Source organism: Epinephelus moara, chromosome 1 (assembly GCF_006386435.1).
Source record: "Epinephelus moara isolate mb chromosome 1, YSFRI_EMoa_1.0, whole genome shotgun sequence".
Taxonomy (NCBI): Eukaryota; Metazoa; Chordata; class Actinopteri; order Perciformes; family Serranidae; genus Epinephelus; species Epinephelus moara.
The window spans coordinates 45949603-45967892 of NC_065506.1; the positions used below are offsets into that span (position 1 = coordinate 45949603).

At 41.6% G+C, this 18290-nt stretch overlaps 2 protein-coding genes across 2 annotated transcripts; one reads left to right on the plus strand and one right to left on the minus strand.

The window, feature by feature from the left end:
* Nucleotides 1-553: 553 nt before the first annotated feature.
* On the plus strand, nucleotides 554-7736 carry LOC126395364 (olfactomedin-4-like). Its single transcript, XM_050052773.1, has 7 exons — nucleotides 554-684; nucleotides 829-951; nucleotides 1034-1252; nucleotides 4317-4470; nucleotides 4659-4886; nucleotides 6729-6897; nucleotides 7098-7736. The coding sequence occupies exons 1-7, from the start codon at nucleotides 628-630 to the stop codon at nucleotides 7663-7665; spliced, it is 1518 nt and encodes a 505-aa protein (XP_049908730.1). The 5' UTR covers nucleotides 554-627; the 3' UTR covers nucleotides 7666-7736.
* An 847-nt stretch (nucleotides 7737-8583) lies between these two features.
* tssk6 (testis-specific serine kinase 6) lies at nucleotides 8584-11581 on the minus strand. The gene is made up of 2 exons (XM_050051172.1): nucleotides 11330-11581; nucleotides 8584-9294 (listed from the first exon to the last, which is right to left on the minus strand). Exons 1-2 carry the CDS (start codon nucleotides 11579-11581, stop codon nucleotides 8584-8586), a joined length of 963 nt encoding a protein of 320 aa, XP_049907129.1.
* Between the last annotated feature and the right edge of the window lie 6709 nt (nucleotides 11582-18290).

Sequence of the window (18290 nt, forward strand, 5' to 3'; positions counted from 1 at the left end):
ATGGTACTACTGTACTTTCAATAAAGCAATCGTACTATCAAACTCACAAACACTCTGTCTGAATACATTGTTCTTCTTAATGGGTTCAGTTGACTATTTAACCTGCAATTTCCTATGACCTGTATCCCAAACACACACCATGTGAAACTGTACGTGGGCAACTGTGCACTCAATGGGTATGGACTAGTATATATATATATATTTTTTTAAAGATATACGTTATCTGTGGTTATTGTGTTACTCAAGGGTCTGAATACTTTCACCACTGATTTCAGTGTTCACATGTTTCTTACAAAAGGGATATTCTAAGTTCAATATATCTTGAGTAACATCTGTCAGTATTTATGGTGCTTCCCTTCATCATATAAAAAAAATCCATGTTGCTGCAACCCCAAGCACAAGGAAGAAGTGATCACAGTTGGAAGGAAACGCACACGCACGCGCGCACACACACACACGCACACACACACACACACACACACACACACACACACCAAACACGTTCACACTCACTCACTCACATGCAGAGGATCAGAGGGAGTTAGAAGCTGCTACTAAAGTCAGACACACTGTCATAATTCAAACTGTACAGGCAGTGACTTCTTTAGCTCTGATTTCTGATCCACCATGATGAAGAGGTCTGTGATCGTTTCACTGTGTGCTCTGTTCACCCTCACCCAACAGGTAAGAAAGTACAAGAAATATAATGATGACGATATACTCTTTTTAAAACTGATTTAAAAATGATCACACTCTGCCGATTTCAAATGTAGCTATACATGGTATTCAGTATTTATGTTATTACATGTTTCATATTCTTGGTTTCAGGCACCTTCTGTTGATAACTGTGCGTGTGAGTTGACTCATTCAGAGACGGTATTCCCTCATGATAAACTCAACAAAGTGAAGGACAGTGCATCACAATGCAACAGCAACATCAACAGACGGAAGGTAAGTACTCGTGTTCCCTCCCTAAGCAGAGTATTATTAGTAGTAGTCGTAGTAGTATTAACATACTCCTGTCCGTCTGCAGACTCTGGAGCTGGACAAGCTGCTGCAGGGTTTGGAGGAGCGTCTGCCCCAGCTGCAGAAAGATTTATCACAGCTGGAAATGGAGGATGATGAAGACCTCTATGAAGTTCTCAGCCTGTATGTGATAGAGAATGAACTGAGGGAGGTCAACCAGCTCATCAACAGGCTCAACATGACCACCCGGACACACCAGCATCTGGCTAATCACACCACTAAACAGGTAGACTGACACAGAGTGACAGTGACCAGCTGCTCAACACTGTTCTTCTGTGTGCAAGTCAGCTCAAAATGTAGATGGATTTTTGATTTCCACAGCAAAAATTAAATATGAAAATACTCGTAACATATTATTTAAAGGTGCTTTATTATTGGGAACTATCCAACTTTCTGCTGATAGTGTGGCAGTGCCCTTGTTTCTTTTAAATAGTCCTCCTCTGATTTAATATTGCATCCTTATAAAACTGACTCATCATCATCATTGAGTTAAGATGGACTGTTTTTTTTTAAGTATCAAAACTGATGCAGCAGCACCAGAGATATCAGACTGGAGAGATTGGGGTGTGTTATTTGAGAAGCGGCCAGTGTGGCATGGAGCCTCTGGCCTCAAGCAGAAGTGAGGAGGAAGTGGTACGCTCACTTCCTCCTCACTCCATACCTCCGGATTGGAAAATCTTTACTTCATCATCTTTATTTTCAAACTTGTAGTCTTCAGCCCGACCAACGCTGACTCAAGCAACACCACATTAATTTAATATGACTGAAAATGCCTTTGCTGCCATCTGGTTTTATCAAGGTTCTATAATCACACCAAAAAGAACACATATTAATTAACTAACAAATGTGCTCTAGATCAGTGGTTCCCACAGGGCCTAGATTTCACCTTATTAGTTCAAGGTCCACACTGTTGAATATATTCAGTGTAATACTTGTATTTTGCCATGTGGCTGGAAACGACACTTCAGAATAAAAGCTCTGTGTCAGAAATTCACCGCATTTCAAAATAAAGTGTATTTTTCACCACCTTGACATGTTTGCGAGTCACTTGTGGTCTATTCAGAATGGACCTGGAACCTACTTTTGGACTGTGACTCACCAGTTGGGAACCACTGCTCTGCAGAGCCCGCTGTTGGCTTTAAATGCAAAATTCAGATCTCATCAGGCAGGTATGGACACCGCTCCCCCCCATGGCTACAGGTAGTTTCTATCAGGTTTCTATCCATCCGTAAAAATATGCACTTCCTTGCACTGGACACTAGAGGCATCATCCATATATTTACAGATCTACGGACACCAGTCACATATTTAAGTGGAAACGAGGCATTCAAGTGACATATGTCATGTAACATCACGTAACTACATAAAACGCGGTATTACGTTAAAGGCACTATGTGTAACAATTTCAGTTGTTCTTTGAGACAAACAAATGTTGCAGTCAAAAGTGTGTCCTAGCACATGTGTATTTACCTCCATCAGCGTATCTAAGTATGTCCATAAGCTCCGAAATTCCCATTTACATATACATTGTGACTGGTGTCTCATCGTGTACGTGCGCCATCTTGAAAATACAGGTGCATACAGGGACATACTTGAGAAATCACCTTTCACGTTTTCACTTGTCGGTTTCCGGTTTCCGCCTGCAGGTAGAGTGACACGTTTTCACTTGTCGGTTTCCGGTTTCCGCCTGCAGGTAGAGTGACGAAAAGCAGCAGCAAGCAGACTAGTCACAAGTGCCGGTGCATTTGAAAAAAGGCAAAAAGGCAACGTGACTGGCAATTTCAAAAAACGAGGGTCAACATCGGGGTAGCCTTTCCCAGGTGGAGAGAGCTGCTGAAGGAGAATCACAGCGCCGCTAACAGCGCAGCTAACAGCTAACCGCTGTTAGCGCTGTTAGTGATGTTAGCGGTGCTGGTCGCTAACAGCTGTTAGCGACACAGTGTTGCGAGGAGAGGGATGAGGTGTGTGAGGTTGAGCCACTTGTCAGTTGTCAAAAGACAAGACCTGATTGGTTTGTTTCCATTTACACCCACTCCAACAGTCCTACTTTGTAAACACAGCCAGCATGGTGAGGAGGGGGTTTGTGAACTCGCGTCGTGTGTGTCTGTGTAGGAGCCTGAAAGAATACTCCATGAAGTATCGGATGACATGGTTTCATCAATGTTATCATAGCTTTTTGGTACACAGCAGCTACTGTTGTTGCAATACGCGTTTGAAACAGTGAGGTGCTAGAGTGCGCTATCCGTTTGAATGCAATATACGATCTCAACACTAGATGGGAGAAATTCCTACACAGTGCCCGTTTAAGTTAAAAGAAGCATCTTAGTTTGACTTTGACTTTGACACGGGACACAATTCATCCAATACCACCACTTTGTCAGGTGAACATTGGCGTCAGACACCGACGCACAGATGCACTCTTTGTAGCAGTCTGATATGCACCAGGCGGCCGCAGTTTGTGAGGCAGCCAGCAACTGCCATCATTTAACGAGCGAGAAAGTCCTCATATGGTGGGAGGGTCGGAGAAGTGGATGTGTCAAACAAACTCCGGACTTTCACCCGCAAGCCTGCTGTTCATTTCCTGTATGAAATCAAAAGTCAGTGCAGTTATTTCAATAACACTGTGGGGTGCTAGCATGTGTAGCATGGGCGTATGTCACATGACGTATGTCATGTTATGTGACATGACGAAAGTAACAACTGCACTTATTTTAAGCCAATCCATAAGTAAAACAAAGTGTTTTACCTACACTGTAAGTTTATTTTGAAAAGATACAATGCATGTAATGTAGTCACCGAACATCCAAAACTGACGCAGGAAGCTACCTAATATGTCATATTGTGACGTGTAGGTCCACTGACAATACACTGACTGATATTTGACGGGCTGGGATGAGAACGTGTTGTGTCTCTGTGATGAAATATTGTGTTTGTTTGACCCCTCCAAGACCCCAACCTCCGGTCTATGTGGACTTTCTCACTCTTTATACTGTCTCCGGGGTTGTAACATTAACCACCGCTTATTGTGCGACGTGCGTTGAACCAGGGAATTCACCACCACAGAGGATACTAAGGGACTTTCCATCTGCACTTTTTGACTGTAGTGTTAACAGGTTGTGGTCATTTCATGTATTTCTGTGAGATCAGGTTGTCTTAAATTGGTGATATATCTTTCATTACCAATAGATAAGATAATATGCCCTTAGTTGCAGAACAACTGTAACTAAGGGCATTCATACTTGTAAAGAAACCACACAAACAAATATTGGGATGTCTGTTTTGCTGCTCAGCTGGAGGACCTGAGGGTGGAGATGCAGGAGCTGGAGACGTACGACACCATGCAGGTGATGAAGACACAACAAGACAACCAGCGTATGATGAAAGACCTGAACCAGTGCAAGACTGGACATCACTCCATCGTCAAACCCACTCAGCCTCCACCTGGTAAGTGCCAAAACAACATTAAGCACCAGAGTGTGGGGAGATGGAGGTCACCAGATAGATAAAATACTGCTCTGCTCCAGTCACTACAATTAGGAAGTAAATATTGACCAGCGGACACCTCAGTCAACCAGCTGTATTTATTTAGCATAGTTTCTTTCTCTCTCTTTCATTTATTATTTTTCCCTCAGGTAACTGCCCCCATGGTAAATTTCTAAACATTACTGGGCCGAGGCTGAACACACAAGGAGAGTATCCTGGCTCCTACCACTATGGAGCCTGGGGCCGGGATCCCAAACCAGAGGCGGGGAAGAAGAAATGGTATTGGCTGGTAATGTTGACATCCGAAAACAAATTCTCCAACTACGTCCGTCTCTACTCCAGCCTGAGCGCTCTCGTTGTTGGGATTAGTGCACCTGGTAAGGAGCCGTGTGTTCTAGTTTTAAATGTACTGCCTGCCAGCTCAGTGCACATACTTGTGCAATATGTACTTGTACTTGGTGTGGAGATTTCCAACAATTACACAAATCACAACAGATTGTTGCTTGTTCTAAACCTGAGGCCCTGCACAACTCTGGATCTTTATAAATTATTTCACTGGACAGACCGGAAAGAAACTTCTAGTCAAATACACATCATTTAGTAGGACACTGAAATCACAACAGTGATGGTTATTATAAGCGACCACTCTTTTTGAGGCCGTTAAATGAACTGGAGTCAGCATCCTTTAGCCCATGTGCTCGTGCTCCTGCTCTGTGAGCATCAGCCTAAACCAGTGGCTCTCACATGGTGTATGCCAATCCAGGTGTGCTGTGGGATTTTGTGATAGCCACACATTATTACTGTGATATTCAACTGGGCCTATACATAAAGTTATGAATGAATTTTTAATTGACTGTATCAGTATGTTATGCGCACCCATTTCCTTATAAAGAGGCAAACTCTCGCTAAAAGCATATCATTTAATTTAAAAACCTCATGGGAAACCTTTTTGAATTCTAAATGTGTGACACATCAAGAGCCCTGATTGGCAGCCAGTGTGAGGGATGATACAGATTAAAAGGAGACGTGTGCATGCGCGTGGTCGAGAGGGCGGGGTACCTGTCAATCATTTTTTAATGTGGCCAATCAGAGGCTCACAATCCCCTGTCAATCAAAAACTCATTAGTGTTTTTAATTCAGCCAATCACTTCACAGCAGTAGGAGTGGTCAACATTTCGACGAATAGCTAGCTTCATCTGCGTATCAACTTCCCGATCATAATGGAATATAGTAACTTCAACCACTGCTCATTTTATAAGGACTACCGAGAGAAAATGTGTCTTTGTTTGAATTATAGAACAATTAACGAACAATTAATCATAGTTGTTAGCGTACTAGAACACTAGCGCTAGCGTGCATGTTAGCTAGTACAGCTACCTCACTAATTAAGCTAGCTGAAAAGTTGTGTAATAAAGTCCAAGAGTGGCTAGGTGAACTTATGGACGCACGCCTGAGTGACAGTGTGATGAGAGAGAGCAATCGGAGGGACGCCATGTTTGACTGCTGCGCCACTTAAATTAATTCGTCTGCAGCCTCAGTTATGCACAGACTGTTCAGACTGTTTCTGTGGCTGACCTGTTCCTGTCCAACTTCCTGTGTGCGTGAATGTGCAAATCAACCACACACATCCCTATCGTTGATGTATGCCAGTGGGCTACTGTATTGCTGTGCTGTACTGAAGATACCTCAGTAAACGGTTAAAGCTTCATCCTGTCTCCTGTGACGGACACCCCAGGGCGAGTGTTATCTGAAATCTTTGCAACCAGAACCCCCTATAAATCAAGTTGTCTATTTCGACTTCAAAATTTTGATAAGAAAAGTTGCCATATGATGATAATTTGTGGAGGGTTATTGCTGAAATGGATGGTCCAGAGGGCCAAGTCTGCCTGTCTGGAGGGTAGGGGCACGAAACCCCCGGGGAAAAAAATGACAAAGTCCACTGCTCCACATCCAGGGGTGTGTTGACATTGGAGGAAAGCCAACAGGACCCGCCGACGTCCTGAACTGTGGCGAAAGTTGCTATATTCTCCATTGATCCATGATCAAGGAGCTGATAAGGAGACAACATTAACTAGCGAGCTAGTGTGCTAGGTAGTAGAAACGTTTTGTATTTATCATAATCATGGTTATCATTTAAGAAAAGGCACAAATATGTTACACTATTGATTGCTTTCTTTAATATTTAACAAATAATAATCTTCTTCTTCTTCTTCTTCCAGGTGATGTCCAGATCCACACTTCTAACCCAACCACCAACACCATCCAGGGTCCAAATGTTGTGTTGTATGGAGGAGCATTGTACTACAACTGCTACAATCAACCTGCTGTTTGTCGATTCAACCTCACCGCCAAAACTGTTAGCACCTTACAGCTGTCCAAAGGCACCAGGTTCACTGCTCAACTTAGTCTTTAAGATCCTTATATGAACGGGTAGTTTTGTAATAACAACAAAACAAGAATATCAAAAGTGGAATGTATGGATCAACCTATGTGTAAAATTATAAACTGACAAATTTAACATAATGACTCCATGAAAACTAAGATACTGTTTTCCAAATGAATCATCAGTTCTGTTCTGTTTTTTTCAGGTATAACTCAAATGGTAACTTCTGTCACCTTGACTCATGCTACCTGTTCACCGACCTGGACCTGGCGACAGATGAGTCAGGCGTCTGGGTGATTTATACCACCACACAGGACTTTGGCAACCTGGTGCTATCCAAGGTGGAGGACGGTGAACCCCCAAGGCTCGGCCAAACCTGGCGCACCTTGGTCTACAAGAGGGGTGTGACAAACACCTTCATGGCCTGTGGCGTGCTTTATGCCACGCGGTACGTCAACAAAGATGTGGAGGAGATCTTCTATTCGTTTGACACCACAACCGGGGAGCAGAAGTTCAACGTCGGTATCTTCATCAACAAGATGTCTCCTAACATTCACGCCCTGAACTACAGCCCTGTGGACCAGATGCTGCACACCTACTGTGACTCCAACATGGTCTCCTATAAGGTTTTATTTAGTGGGACGGCCCCGAAGCCTCTAGACCGACCTCCTATGTTTCTTGATCTTGGGAGTGGCTCAGCAGAAGATATGAATGACACCTTGCTTGACGTGGAAGACCCCTGGGATGATGTGAATGAGTGGTGGAAAGCATAATGACAATCTTTACTCAAGTAAAAGTAAAAAGTAGTTACAACAAACCTGCTCACGTAAAAATATACAAGTGCTTGATCAATAAACTTCTCAAAGTACAATTACTTGTGTTTTGATTTTTTTAGTGTGTGCAGACCTTGAACAATGAATTCATTTTTTGGAGTTATCTATTTTTTATTGTTGTTTTAACATATATAACAAACAATCACAATAATACACAAGAATCCAAACAAACAATACATATGTTTAATGAAAGATAAAAACAGCAGTAAATATGGTATATGGACTATGACCCAGTGGATGTGCAAAGAAAATCTTTCACCTCTGACAAAGTGAAAGAAGGGAAGCCTAGGTATCAATAGTTGACTGTTTGGCATTACGCATTTTTGCTACTGACATCTCCACATATCTCCACATATATCCAGTAGGGATTGTAGCCAGTGATTCCAGGAGAAAGAATGAGGAGGTTGCCAGTGAACATTTTTCTTGTTGCTGTAAGGCCAACAAAAAGTGCAAGCTTCTGAAGAGACAAAAGATCTAAAGAGGAGGTATCGGTCAACAGAAGCAGCTTTGGACAACATGGCACTTAAAAATTAAGTAGATCAGTTCAGGTTACAGATACCATTTTCCAAAAACATATTAGCCCAGGGCAATTAATTCAAAATGTGAAGAAAAGACGCTGTGTCACCACTTCTTATTCAGTACAAGACTGTTGTTATGAGTGATGAGTAATATATTAAATTTTTAGAGTGACAAACCCCCAACACTGGCCACCGCCACCTTCTCTTTTTTAACTCAACAAATTACCAGTTGGTAACAGGACCTTACCGAGGCGCCCTAGAGGTGGATGTATTTTCAGAATAAAAGTCCGAAAAGGTAGTAGATACCTAACTATTGAAGTGAAGCTTTTTATTTAAAGTCTCAGTTTCTTGGGGCAGCAGTTGATGGTCCTTCCCCAGGGTCTGAACTGTCTTTTGAGAGACTCTCATGCTTTTTGGCCTTTTCATCTGGATGTCCTTCCTGCTCGGAGCCAGCATTTGATGTGGAAGCCTCACTGTCCTCGATTCTCCGCAACATCCAGGAGCTCTGTAATATTCTGCTGATTGTAATTCGCCTCTCAATATCAGGATGCAGAATGCTTCGGATAAGCTCCTTTGCCTCAGAGGAAACAGACGGAGTGTTTGGGAAGTTGATATTATGCTGAGTTTGAACCCTCACCATCCTCCTAATGTTAGTGTGATCATAGGGCAATGATGCATAGAGCATCATATACAGCACGACACCCATACTCCACACATCGGACACTTTGGGGTTGTATGCGACACTCCTCAAAATCTCAGGTGCTACATAGGACGAGGTGCCACAGTAGGTTTTACTCAGCACCACCTGCCCGTCTGCGTAAGTGAGCCTCTTGCTGAACCCGAAGTCACACACTTTGAGGTTGTCATGTTTGTCTAGCAGCAGGTTTTCACATTTAAGGTCTCTGTGAGCCACGTCACTGTCATGAAGATACTGGACGGCCTCACACAGCTGTGTGAAAAGCCTGCAGCCTGAATGCTCGGGGAAGGGCCCATTGTCATTGATGTGCTTCAAGAGGTTTCCTTTCACACAAAGCTCCATAACAACATAGACCTAAAGACATAAAAGTTCATGGTGAAATATCATATATGCAATAGATGAAAAAAATCAATCAAATCAAATTACCCCGCAACTGCCATTTTAAAAAACTTGCGTCGTCCAGCAAAATAAAGCTAATATCATGCTAGCAGTATAGCCTCACTTGTAGCTTTCCATAATTTACTAAATACATGGATAAATAATTCATTAAGGATAAAATGTGATTCTTGTGACTGAGTTGATGTATAAAAGGTAAAATGTACATGATTAAAAGAGTTGAAGCTACGAAAGCTTCTGCTGGTTCATTGTTTGCTTATCTGTCTATCTGTGGCAGAACTAATGTTACTTGTCAGGTGTGCCACTTTGGCGGAATTTACTGTGGGTGGTGTGTCTCAAATCACATACTTCCGTTAGTATACTTCTATGTAATATACTGTGTGCACTATGTACTCATTGGCGTAGTGCGCAAATTTTGACAGGGTAGTGCTGTCTCAAACCAAACATGGCCGTTTGGCACTCACCGGAAATGATGACCGCAAATTAGCTAGTTAGCAAATTAGCATTAGCATTCACGTTATCGTTCGCAGTACCAAATCATTACAGACTGCTAAATTAACCCATTAAACATACTGCTGGCTTATACCCGACAAAAGTATAGTGGTGCTTAGTGCAAAAAACACATATATTTGTACAATGCAGCGACGTTCACGGTCGCACAGTCCTCGGCCGCCATTTCCAGTTTGAAAAGTGGTCCCTCTTCTGCTATGTAGCCAAGATGGCGACCATTGAAGAGTCCATAGTTCCACACTCAACTTTTTGACCGTTTTGAGTGCACCATCCGGGTACTCATAGTGCACTGCATTTTTTCATACTTCTCAGTGTGAACGCACTTATGCACTCAAAATATTAAGTGTAAGCACAGAAGTACACGATCTGAGACACAGCAAGAGCAGTGTTAAGAATTGCTGTGTCTCAATGCAGGGGCTGTAGCCTCTGAAAGCTGCATTTGAAGACTGACTGTGTCACATCGGCGCGACCAAGGCTGTCCCATTTCCAAGGCTCCTTCAGATGCGGCAGAGAAATGCAGTCTTCGTTCCCAGAATTTGGAGGATGCAACGGATGAATCCTTTGTGGCCCAGCCTATCCCAAGATGCATTGTGCACCGGTGACGATTATATATTATGTTGACTAACAGTTGGTAACTAGCTAATAGTTAACTGTTGTTAACATTACTATTATTTAAAAGCACACAACTTAAAGAATCTTAATTTAATAAGTTTACCTGAAAACGGTCCATCAGCCCGAAATAAATCAAATGGTGGTGAATCATCTCCTCAAGTATTAGATAAAAAATATATAATAACAATCTATGGGTCCATGATTTAGGGCTAACTAACTCATGAGCTTACTCCTTCTTTCATCAAGCACTTCTTTCGTGATCAAGTGCAGCTGGTTGCTAGGTAACAGGAAGACCAATGAGTCAGGGCGAGAACAACTGCTCATTCAACCAGAAAATCCTCTGCAGACCAGACTGTCCAATTTTGGAGACTGTTCGGTTTTGCTGATGCGGTCTTCAAAGGACGTGGCGGAAGTCGACCACGAAGGCTGCGTCCTTTGAAGACCGCATCAGCCAAACTGAACAGTCTCCAAAATGGGACAGCCGAAGGTGACCAAGAAGGCTGCAGCCCCTGAATTGAGACACACATGTTGTCTTGCTAGGCTCGACTTTTGTTTGATTGTCAAAAAGCTTCAGAGAGACAGAAATACCCGAATAAACACCCGATTGAGAGAATTAACCTGTCTGTGCTGTTGTTGTTAAATAGGAGCTACACTCCCTTGTTGCTATGGCTACAGTAGTGTTTTGAGGCTCTGTCTGAGCCTCTTTGTTTCTCATTTACAGAACAACTGATTACACGAATGACAATAGTCAACAGAGCAAAATAGGTAACAGTGAGCAAAAAGAAAAATACACACAGTACAACTTTCCAACCAGCTTAAAGCAACAAACTCCCCTTTAAGTAAAAGAAAGTGAATTAAAGATATTTCTTACCTTGCTTGTGCATGATTCAAATATCTCTATAGTCTTGACAATGTTGGGATGGTTCAAAGACCTGATGATCTCCATTTCCCGAGGCAGAAACTTTTTCAGGTACGCAGATTTAACCTTTAATTTGTCTACAACCTTTATGGCAACTCTTTTCCCCAGGTGGGTTGAAAACGCACTCACAACATTCCCGTAGATGCCTTTTCCTAGGTTGCTCCTGAAATCATAACCACGGCTCGCCATAAACTGGTTACTCATCATAAATGTAATGACAACTACAGTGAGTTTAGTTACTGAGTTCTGTTCAAAACCGTATTGAGGTTTGAATACTGGAACAGTTTGTTGAATCAAAACAAGATGACATTCTGACAATTGTCCAGCTAGAGCTGTATGTGAACTGTAAATGATGCAACTTTCCTACGAAGAAACAACAAAACTTTGAAATAGCGTTATTCAAAAGAGCAGTGTGTAAGATTTATGGGGATTTAGTGACATCTGTGGGTGAGGATTGCAGACTGCTCAGGTTTTGTTTTGTCTTGGTGCAAAATTAAAACAGTGGTGATGACACAAGGACAGAAAAAAAAGAGCCACACCTCAATAACATTGTCATACTAGGGGTGTGCCGTATCATCTCGTTCACGATAATACTGGTGTATTTTTTAATATGACATGAAAAATTCATATTGTGATACTGATATTTTGACTTGTTGACATATTGACATCATACTGTTACCCACGGCAACAACAAGCATTGCTGAAAGCAAAATTATTACCGACTCCGTGGTGGTTCCAAGAAGAAGAGCAGCTTCAGTAGTGTGGAATAAACTGTGGTGTCCTGAATGTTTTATGAACAGCCCCGGACTTCTCAGACTCTTTTAGTGACTTACCGCTCGGAGGGAACTCATTCAGCGGCTCCTCTGGCAGCAGCACATCGTCTCTCCTTCTCCTCTCTTGTCGTGCACACACAGGAGTTGGTGTCATCAAGTGATTTTGTCATAAACCTTTGGTAATGTAAATCTATGTGACGCTCGTGCCTCGACAAAAACTCCATATCTGTGAATGTGTGATAGTTGTGGTATCATAACAGCCTGTCACAAGTTGATATTGATGATTAGAGGAGAAATGGCAGAGCATAAAGATCCAGGTGGGAAAAAACAATCATTTAGGATTTTACTAAAAGAAGGAAATCACCTGTTGATTTATATATATAGATCCCAGGGGACATTTTTTTGTATTTAGGAGCTGTTTAAATATGTAATTTGTGGTGGATTTTATTTGGTTGAACTATTAATATTATATACTCTGAATCTCACTCTGAGTTACTGTTGTTGTTTACAAACTACAGAAATGAGAGATAATTTTTCTTTATTTTTTACTGAATGAAATGAGAGATAATTTTTCTTTATTTTTTACTGAATATTTGAAGGAAAAGTGTCAGGTTGACATGTGAAACTATATCGGTTATTTTGTTGCAATGCTGTTTTCTTCAATAAATAATAAAATATGCATTTTTTTTTAATTAATATGTCATATCTTTAAAAAAAATGTTATTGCAAAAACACCCTGAAATGTTGTTTTATTATTTTAGGACCATATCGCCCACCCCTACGTCAAACAGTAAAAAACACAGTTAATTTAAAGTCAAACCTTGTGGCGGATTGTAGCCTGATGTGTTCATAAACAGCGACAGAATGTGTGGTTTAAGCACTGATATTGTGATATATTGCAGGACGCTGTTACAGTGCTTAGCTTGCAGGGAAAGAGAAAGTAAAGTTTGAAAAACATGGCGTCCTAAACAGCAAATCTCAAAGCTACGGCGTCCTGCCAGGGACAAACAGTGTCAACTGCTACATTTGCTGCGAGATAGACAGCGCAACAGCACCTTCTACTGGCGTTAGTAGGTAGCTGCCTCACATATACATATGTCAGGACGTTATTCTTTATTTATTAACGTTGTTTAGTTTGAAATAAATCAGCAGAGTGGAAGTATTTTCGATTGGAAAATAAATGGGCCAACAGACAAAAGCCTGCCGTACGTAAACAGTGCCGTTACGAGATAAAACATGACGTAATGTTACCTGCCTGAACTGGCATCTCATTCAGCTAACTCCTCACTACAGCAACATTAGCTGCTCAACAATGTTCGGCTGAAAAGCCTGCGTGCAGTCTGAAATTCAACCATATTGTTCTGTTGGGAGACGCAGCGACTTTAAACTAACGGTGAGTAAGAAAAAGTAGAAATAATACATGTAACGTTAATTTGTTAAGATATGAATAGAATAAAGTCTGCTATCCGTTAACCGTTAGCCGCTAGCCGTTAGCTGCTAGCCACTAGCTGTTAGCCGCTAACCATCAGAAGCTAGCCGCTAGGCTAATCTATGCAACGCTCGAGCTAATAATAGTTGACTTGCAAAAACAACTGACATGTCTGTAAACCTTGACAGTTATTACTGAGCTGATTTTTTTTTTTACCCTTGTTAAGTGATTTTGTTGTTAATTCATGTTTTATGTCTGCTGGGAAAAGTTTATCTTCAGAGCTTTTAGCCAGACACACCAGGGCCCGTATTCCTAAAGATTCTGAGAATCCTCTCAGAGAGCTCCTAACTTAGCCTAAAAATTCCTAGCAAGGAGTCTTAGCTTAGGAGTGATTCCAGAACATTCTCAGAGAACTCTGAGCAAGGAATGGACAGAAACTCTTATCTTAGTGAGGAGGTGTGGTTGACCCCGTTGCTAGGTATGAATCATCATTTCAAAAGGTGTGATTGGTTGATCCTAAAAGCTAGATGAAAATACACTTTTGGTAATAATGGGCATAGAATGGACCGTCAAATCAATAGACTTAATCATAGAATCTAATCTCTATGAAGACTGTGTAATTATAAATAATATTTTACATAAAAAGAAAATTTCTTTTAAATAAATAGTAAGGATACTTTAATCCTACAAAATGTGTGAAAACTCAGGCCCACTTGCACAGTATTCACATGCTGATAGTTATATTTATTTGCTTACATTCATTTACCATGCTGATAATTTTTGCACTTCATCCATTTGGTATTAACGAGGGTAAAATGGCTCAGCTTTCAGCAATTTCTGTGATTGCTAACCGGCCTATAAGAAGCAGTGTTGGTTGACATTCAAATCTTCTACAAACCAAACAGCAATGGAGAAGAAAAGAAGTAGGAAACCCAACTGGACAGAGGAACAGTGTTTGCTTCTGGCTCAATTGATCAATGAGAATAAAAGTAACTCCTAAGCCTCTTAAAAGTCCTTCTCCCTGCTCTTAACAGATCTCACCTTAGGAGCTCTCTTAAGAGCTAAGATTCTTTAGGAATACCTTTTATCTTTACCAGGATCTACTCTTAACTTTGAGGGGAAATTCTTAGAAAACATCATGATTCTAAGAATTTTCTTAGAATTTGGCCACTAGGAGCAACTCTTTGCGCTAAGAATCTTTAGGAATACAGCCCCTGAAGTTTTATGGAAAAGGGGTCCATGTCATTGGTCCGACATCCCATTAGTCCGACTGTCCGCAGTGCTGAATGGCTCGCGGTTCAGCTGGGAAAGGCTTGAGGCAAAGCAGGCTCACGGCTTATGTGTTTGTCACTTTCTTTTTCATTTTAACCCACACCATGATCTTTTCCTGACCCTAACCAAGTGGTTTTTGTGCCTAAACCTAACCAGACCTTAACCACAGGGCATCATGATGATTTCGGAACGGACTTCGGAACAATGGTTTTAATATGGTCGGAACAATGGGATGTAGGACCAGTGGGCAGTTCCCATGGAAAAAGGTGATGGTTTGGGTTAAAATGACAAGATTTCTTCCAGGAAGGATTTTGTGACAGAAAGCCTTGAAGGTTAACTTATCCCATGTGCTGTGTACTGTGTGTGTTAATTGAGTAAGTATAAAGTCAATTTTACTGCACTTAAGCAGTTACAAGTAATTACATTATTTATATGTTGTTTTTATCTTTAATGGCCAAAAAAAGAAAGAAGAAAGGGGGTGGCAGCTTCTTCTGTAACAGTGTTAAATGGGCAGATGAAACCGTCACATATTGATTGCAGGCCCCTCAGTGGCATCATGTCCTGACCGTATCATGGCAGAGTTTGTAATATTGGCAAATATCATATTTTTGTTCAAAGAATTGACATGATATCGTGTTGTGATGAAAACAGTGATTTACATCGATAATGTTTTCACACTATAACAAAATCTGTTTTTTACCTTTTATACATATAACAAGATATATTCATGCTATGACAAGATGTTTTCACATTTTACAAGATATTTATGTGTTATTTTTATCTTTTATGGCCAAAAGCAAAAAGAAAGGGGTGACAGCGTCTTCTGCCACAGACTGTGTTAAATGGACAGATGATACCGTCTCATATTGATCACAGGCTCCTGAATCGCATTGAATGGAAACTGTATCGTGGCAGACTTTGTAATATCAGCAAATATAGTACCATAGTACCATCAATGTGATATCGTATCATGATGGAACCTGTGATTTACATCCCTATTATATATAAAATGACTAATATTGATAACAATTATACATATAATGAAAAATAAATAATGAATATGTGAGGTGTGGTAGAAGCCCAGAAGACAAGAAATAGTGAAATACAACAGTCAAATTCATCAATACATTTTATACTAGAATTCAGAAAGAATTCACCACATAACTATACAGTTAAAAATTAAATATAAAATAATCGTTATACTAACAGCATAAACAGCAGCTCCTAAGGTTGATCAATGTTTGACGGCAGAGCATTTCTAAGTCTTTTTGTACCAAGATTAAGTTGTTAACAAAATAATATCTAAAACTATACGGTAAATCTGTAATCTCAGATTTCACTTTGAAGACAAATGTACACTGTGCGTCTGCCTACAGGGGCCGATGGTCTACTAGTACTTTTATTTGACCTCAGTATTTCTAAAATCATGGTTACGGCTGTTTTTGTTTTTTTTGTTAGGAGACCGTGTTTCATGAAGTCTTCCAGCAGATGGCAGCATGAAACAACCATGTACCTCAGATATAAGGTATGATTTATGCTGTGATAGCAATGTGTAATTTGAGTAACATGTATGAAGAAGCGTTAAATAAATCTCTGTGTCATGTTCTTATAATCATTCAGGAGATAAAACTAACCACAGATGTCTTTACAAACAGTCATGATTACATTTCTCTCATATTGTGTTTGTGCTGTGGCAGCTGTGAGCCCAGACAGGGTTTGTACTGTGGGTGGCAGCAAAGGCAAAGACAAATGCACGACTGCTCGTCCTGCACTGGCTCACATGGTTCTCATCTGTCTCCGGCAGATGTTTGTGGACTGCTGAGCCAGTGTCATGTACCGTGATTTCAACATCAGGAAACCATTAGGCCAAAACGATTACCTACCTTCTATCTATCTCTGTGGCGATCCGTCTCTGAATACATCCACTTATTCTTTTATTCACACCTCTCAGCCGCAAACACTTTGACAACAGGTGGTCGGATGAAAAGAAAGGTATTTCTGAGGTGCTGTCACCTCGTTGAATGAGGCTTTTTAGCTAATAGCATTAGCCGGGGTCACTGGTGTTTATCATGTCCTTGAAGTTCTGTTAAATTCAGAAAACTTTGTGTTTTTCTCTCACACTGTGACTGCTGTTCATTGGTGCACAAAACCCTGATAAATCTGGCTTCTATGGCTGCCAGTAGTGCACTGTCAACTCCCATGATCCTAAATAGCCATAGTCATAACAATGCCTGCGACCAGCCACAGCGCTTCACAGCCATAAAGCCCCCCTGGCACGCTCAATTTATCATACATTTCGCACTTTCACACTGTTCACAGAAAGACCTTCGTGTGGCATTAGTGTTAGTTTGTGAAGAGGCCTTCTGACACCCAGCCTGATGCACCTTCCACGGCTCGCACTCATGTCCAACCTGAAGGGAGAGGCGCGAGGAGAGGACCCCGGCACACAAATGTGGGCAATTTGGTTTGCGGCTGACACCCGGCGCTCTGAATAAATGATCTAAATGCTCGCCAGAGATTGTTTTGCCACTGCCGCCCCTCAGCGATGACACAAGGGGGGGCAACACACCCCCTGTGGCCCTGTGATGGCCAGCCAGGATGAATATGAGGAAATGAGGCAGACATCCAGTAAATAATAGTTGCCATTGTGCCCCTCGGCAAGCGGCGGGACCAGGGGTGGGCTGGAGGGGAGGGGGGGCTCCGCATGATATGCCAGGGCCTGACATGGCACCCAGACCCAGAGCTGTCACCCCTGCGGAAACATCACCCTCGCCTCCACAATTTGTGCACTTAACACTTCAGTTGGCACATGACAGGTGCTTATTTCCCCGCACTGGCTTTTCCCCTCGCAGTGATGCCTCTGAGCCCAGGGCACACACGGCATCTGGTATGGATGTCTGTCCACGATGCTGCTCGCTCTAAAAGTGTGTGACTACAGCAGTGATACTTTTCACATCTGCTCACACTGCATTTGCGGCCCACTGAGCATGGCTACAGTGTGCTTCAATGTATGTGTGTGTGCTGGTGTGTATATGTGTGTGAGGGACACAAGAGTCATGTGTACAGCGCTGCCCTGGGATAATAACAGAGGCTGGGAAATTTCTCTGGACCAGTTTCACATTTATTACAGACCATGTATACGCGCTCTGTTGTTCTGTCTTTTAGTAATATTAATACACATAAAAAACGCTTCATCAACCAAGTGTCAGTCACAAGAGTTTGTCAACTGCGCTTCCATACAGGCCTCCGGAATAAATGATAATATACATGATTTTTGTGCACCTTTGGTGTGTTTGTCTTGCACCTTGCATTTCTGTCGATCATCATGAAGGTAACTCTGAGTAACTGGAGATATGTCAACTGCCAGAATAGTATAGAGAATGTTTACCTGAACTACTTTTGCATTTTGTGCTTCCCCTGATCCATAAAAAAGTCAGTG

Bases quoted from the DNA above. Each gene is read 5' to 3' on its own strand.
- LOC126395364 (XM_050052773.1), top strand. From the start codon at position 628: ATGATGAAGAGGTCTGTGATCGTTTCACTGTGTGCTCTGTTCACCCTC. The intron at 952-1,033 runs GTAAGTACTCGT...GTCCGTCTGCAG, and splicing joins GCAACATCAACAGACGGAAG to ACTCTGGAGCTGGACAAGCT. The intron at 4,471-4,658 runs GTAAGTGCCAAA...TTTTTCCCTCAG, and splicing joins ACCCACTCAGCCTCCACCTG to GTAACTGCCCCCATGGTAAA.
- tssk6 (XM_050051172.1), bottom strand. From the start codon at position 11,581: ATGAGTAACCAGTTTATGGCGAGCCGTGGTTATGATTTCAGGAGCAAC. The intron at 9,295-11,329 runs GTAAGAAATATC...TTATGTCTTTAG, and splicing joins TTGAATCATGCACAAGCAAG to GTCTATGTTGTTATGGAGCT.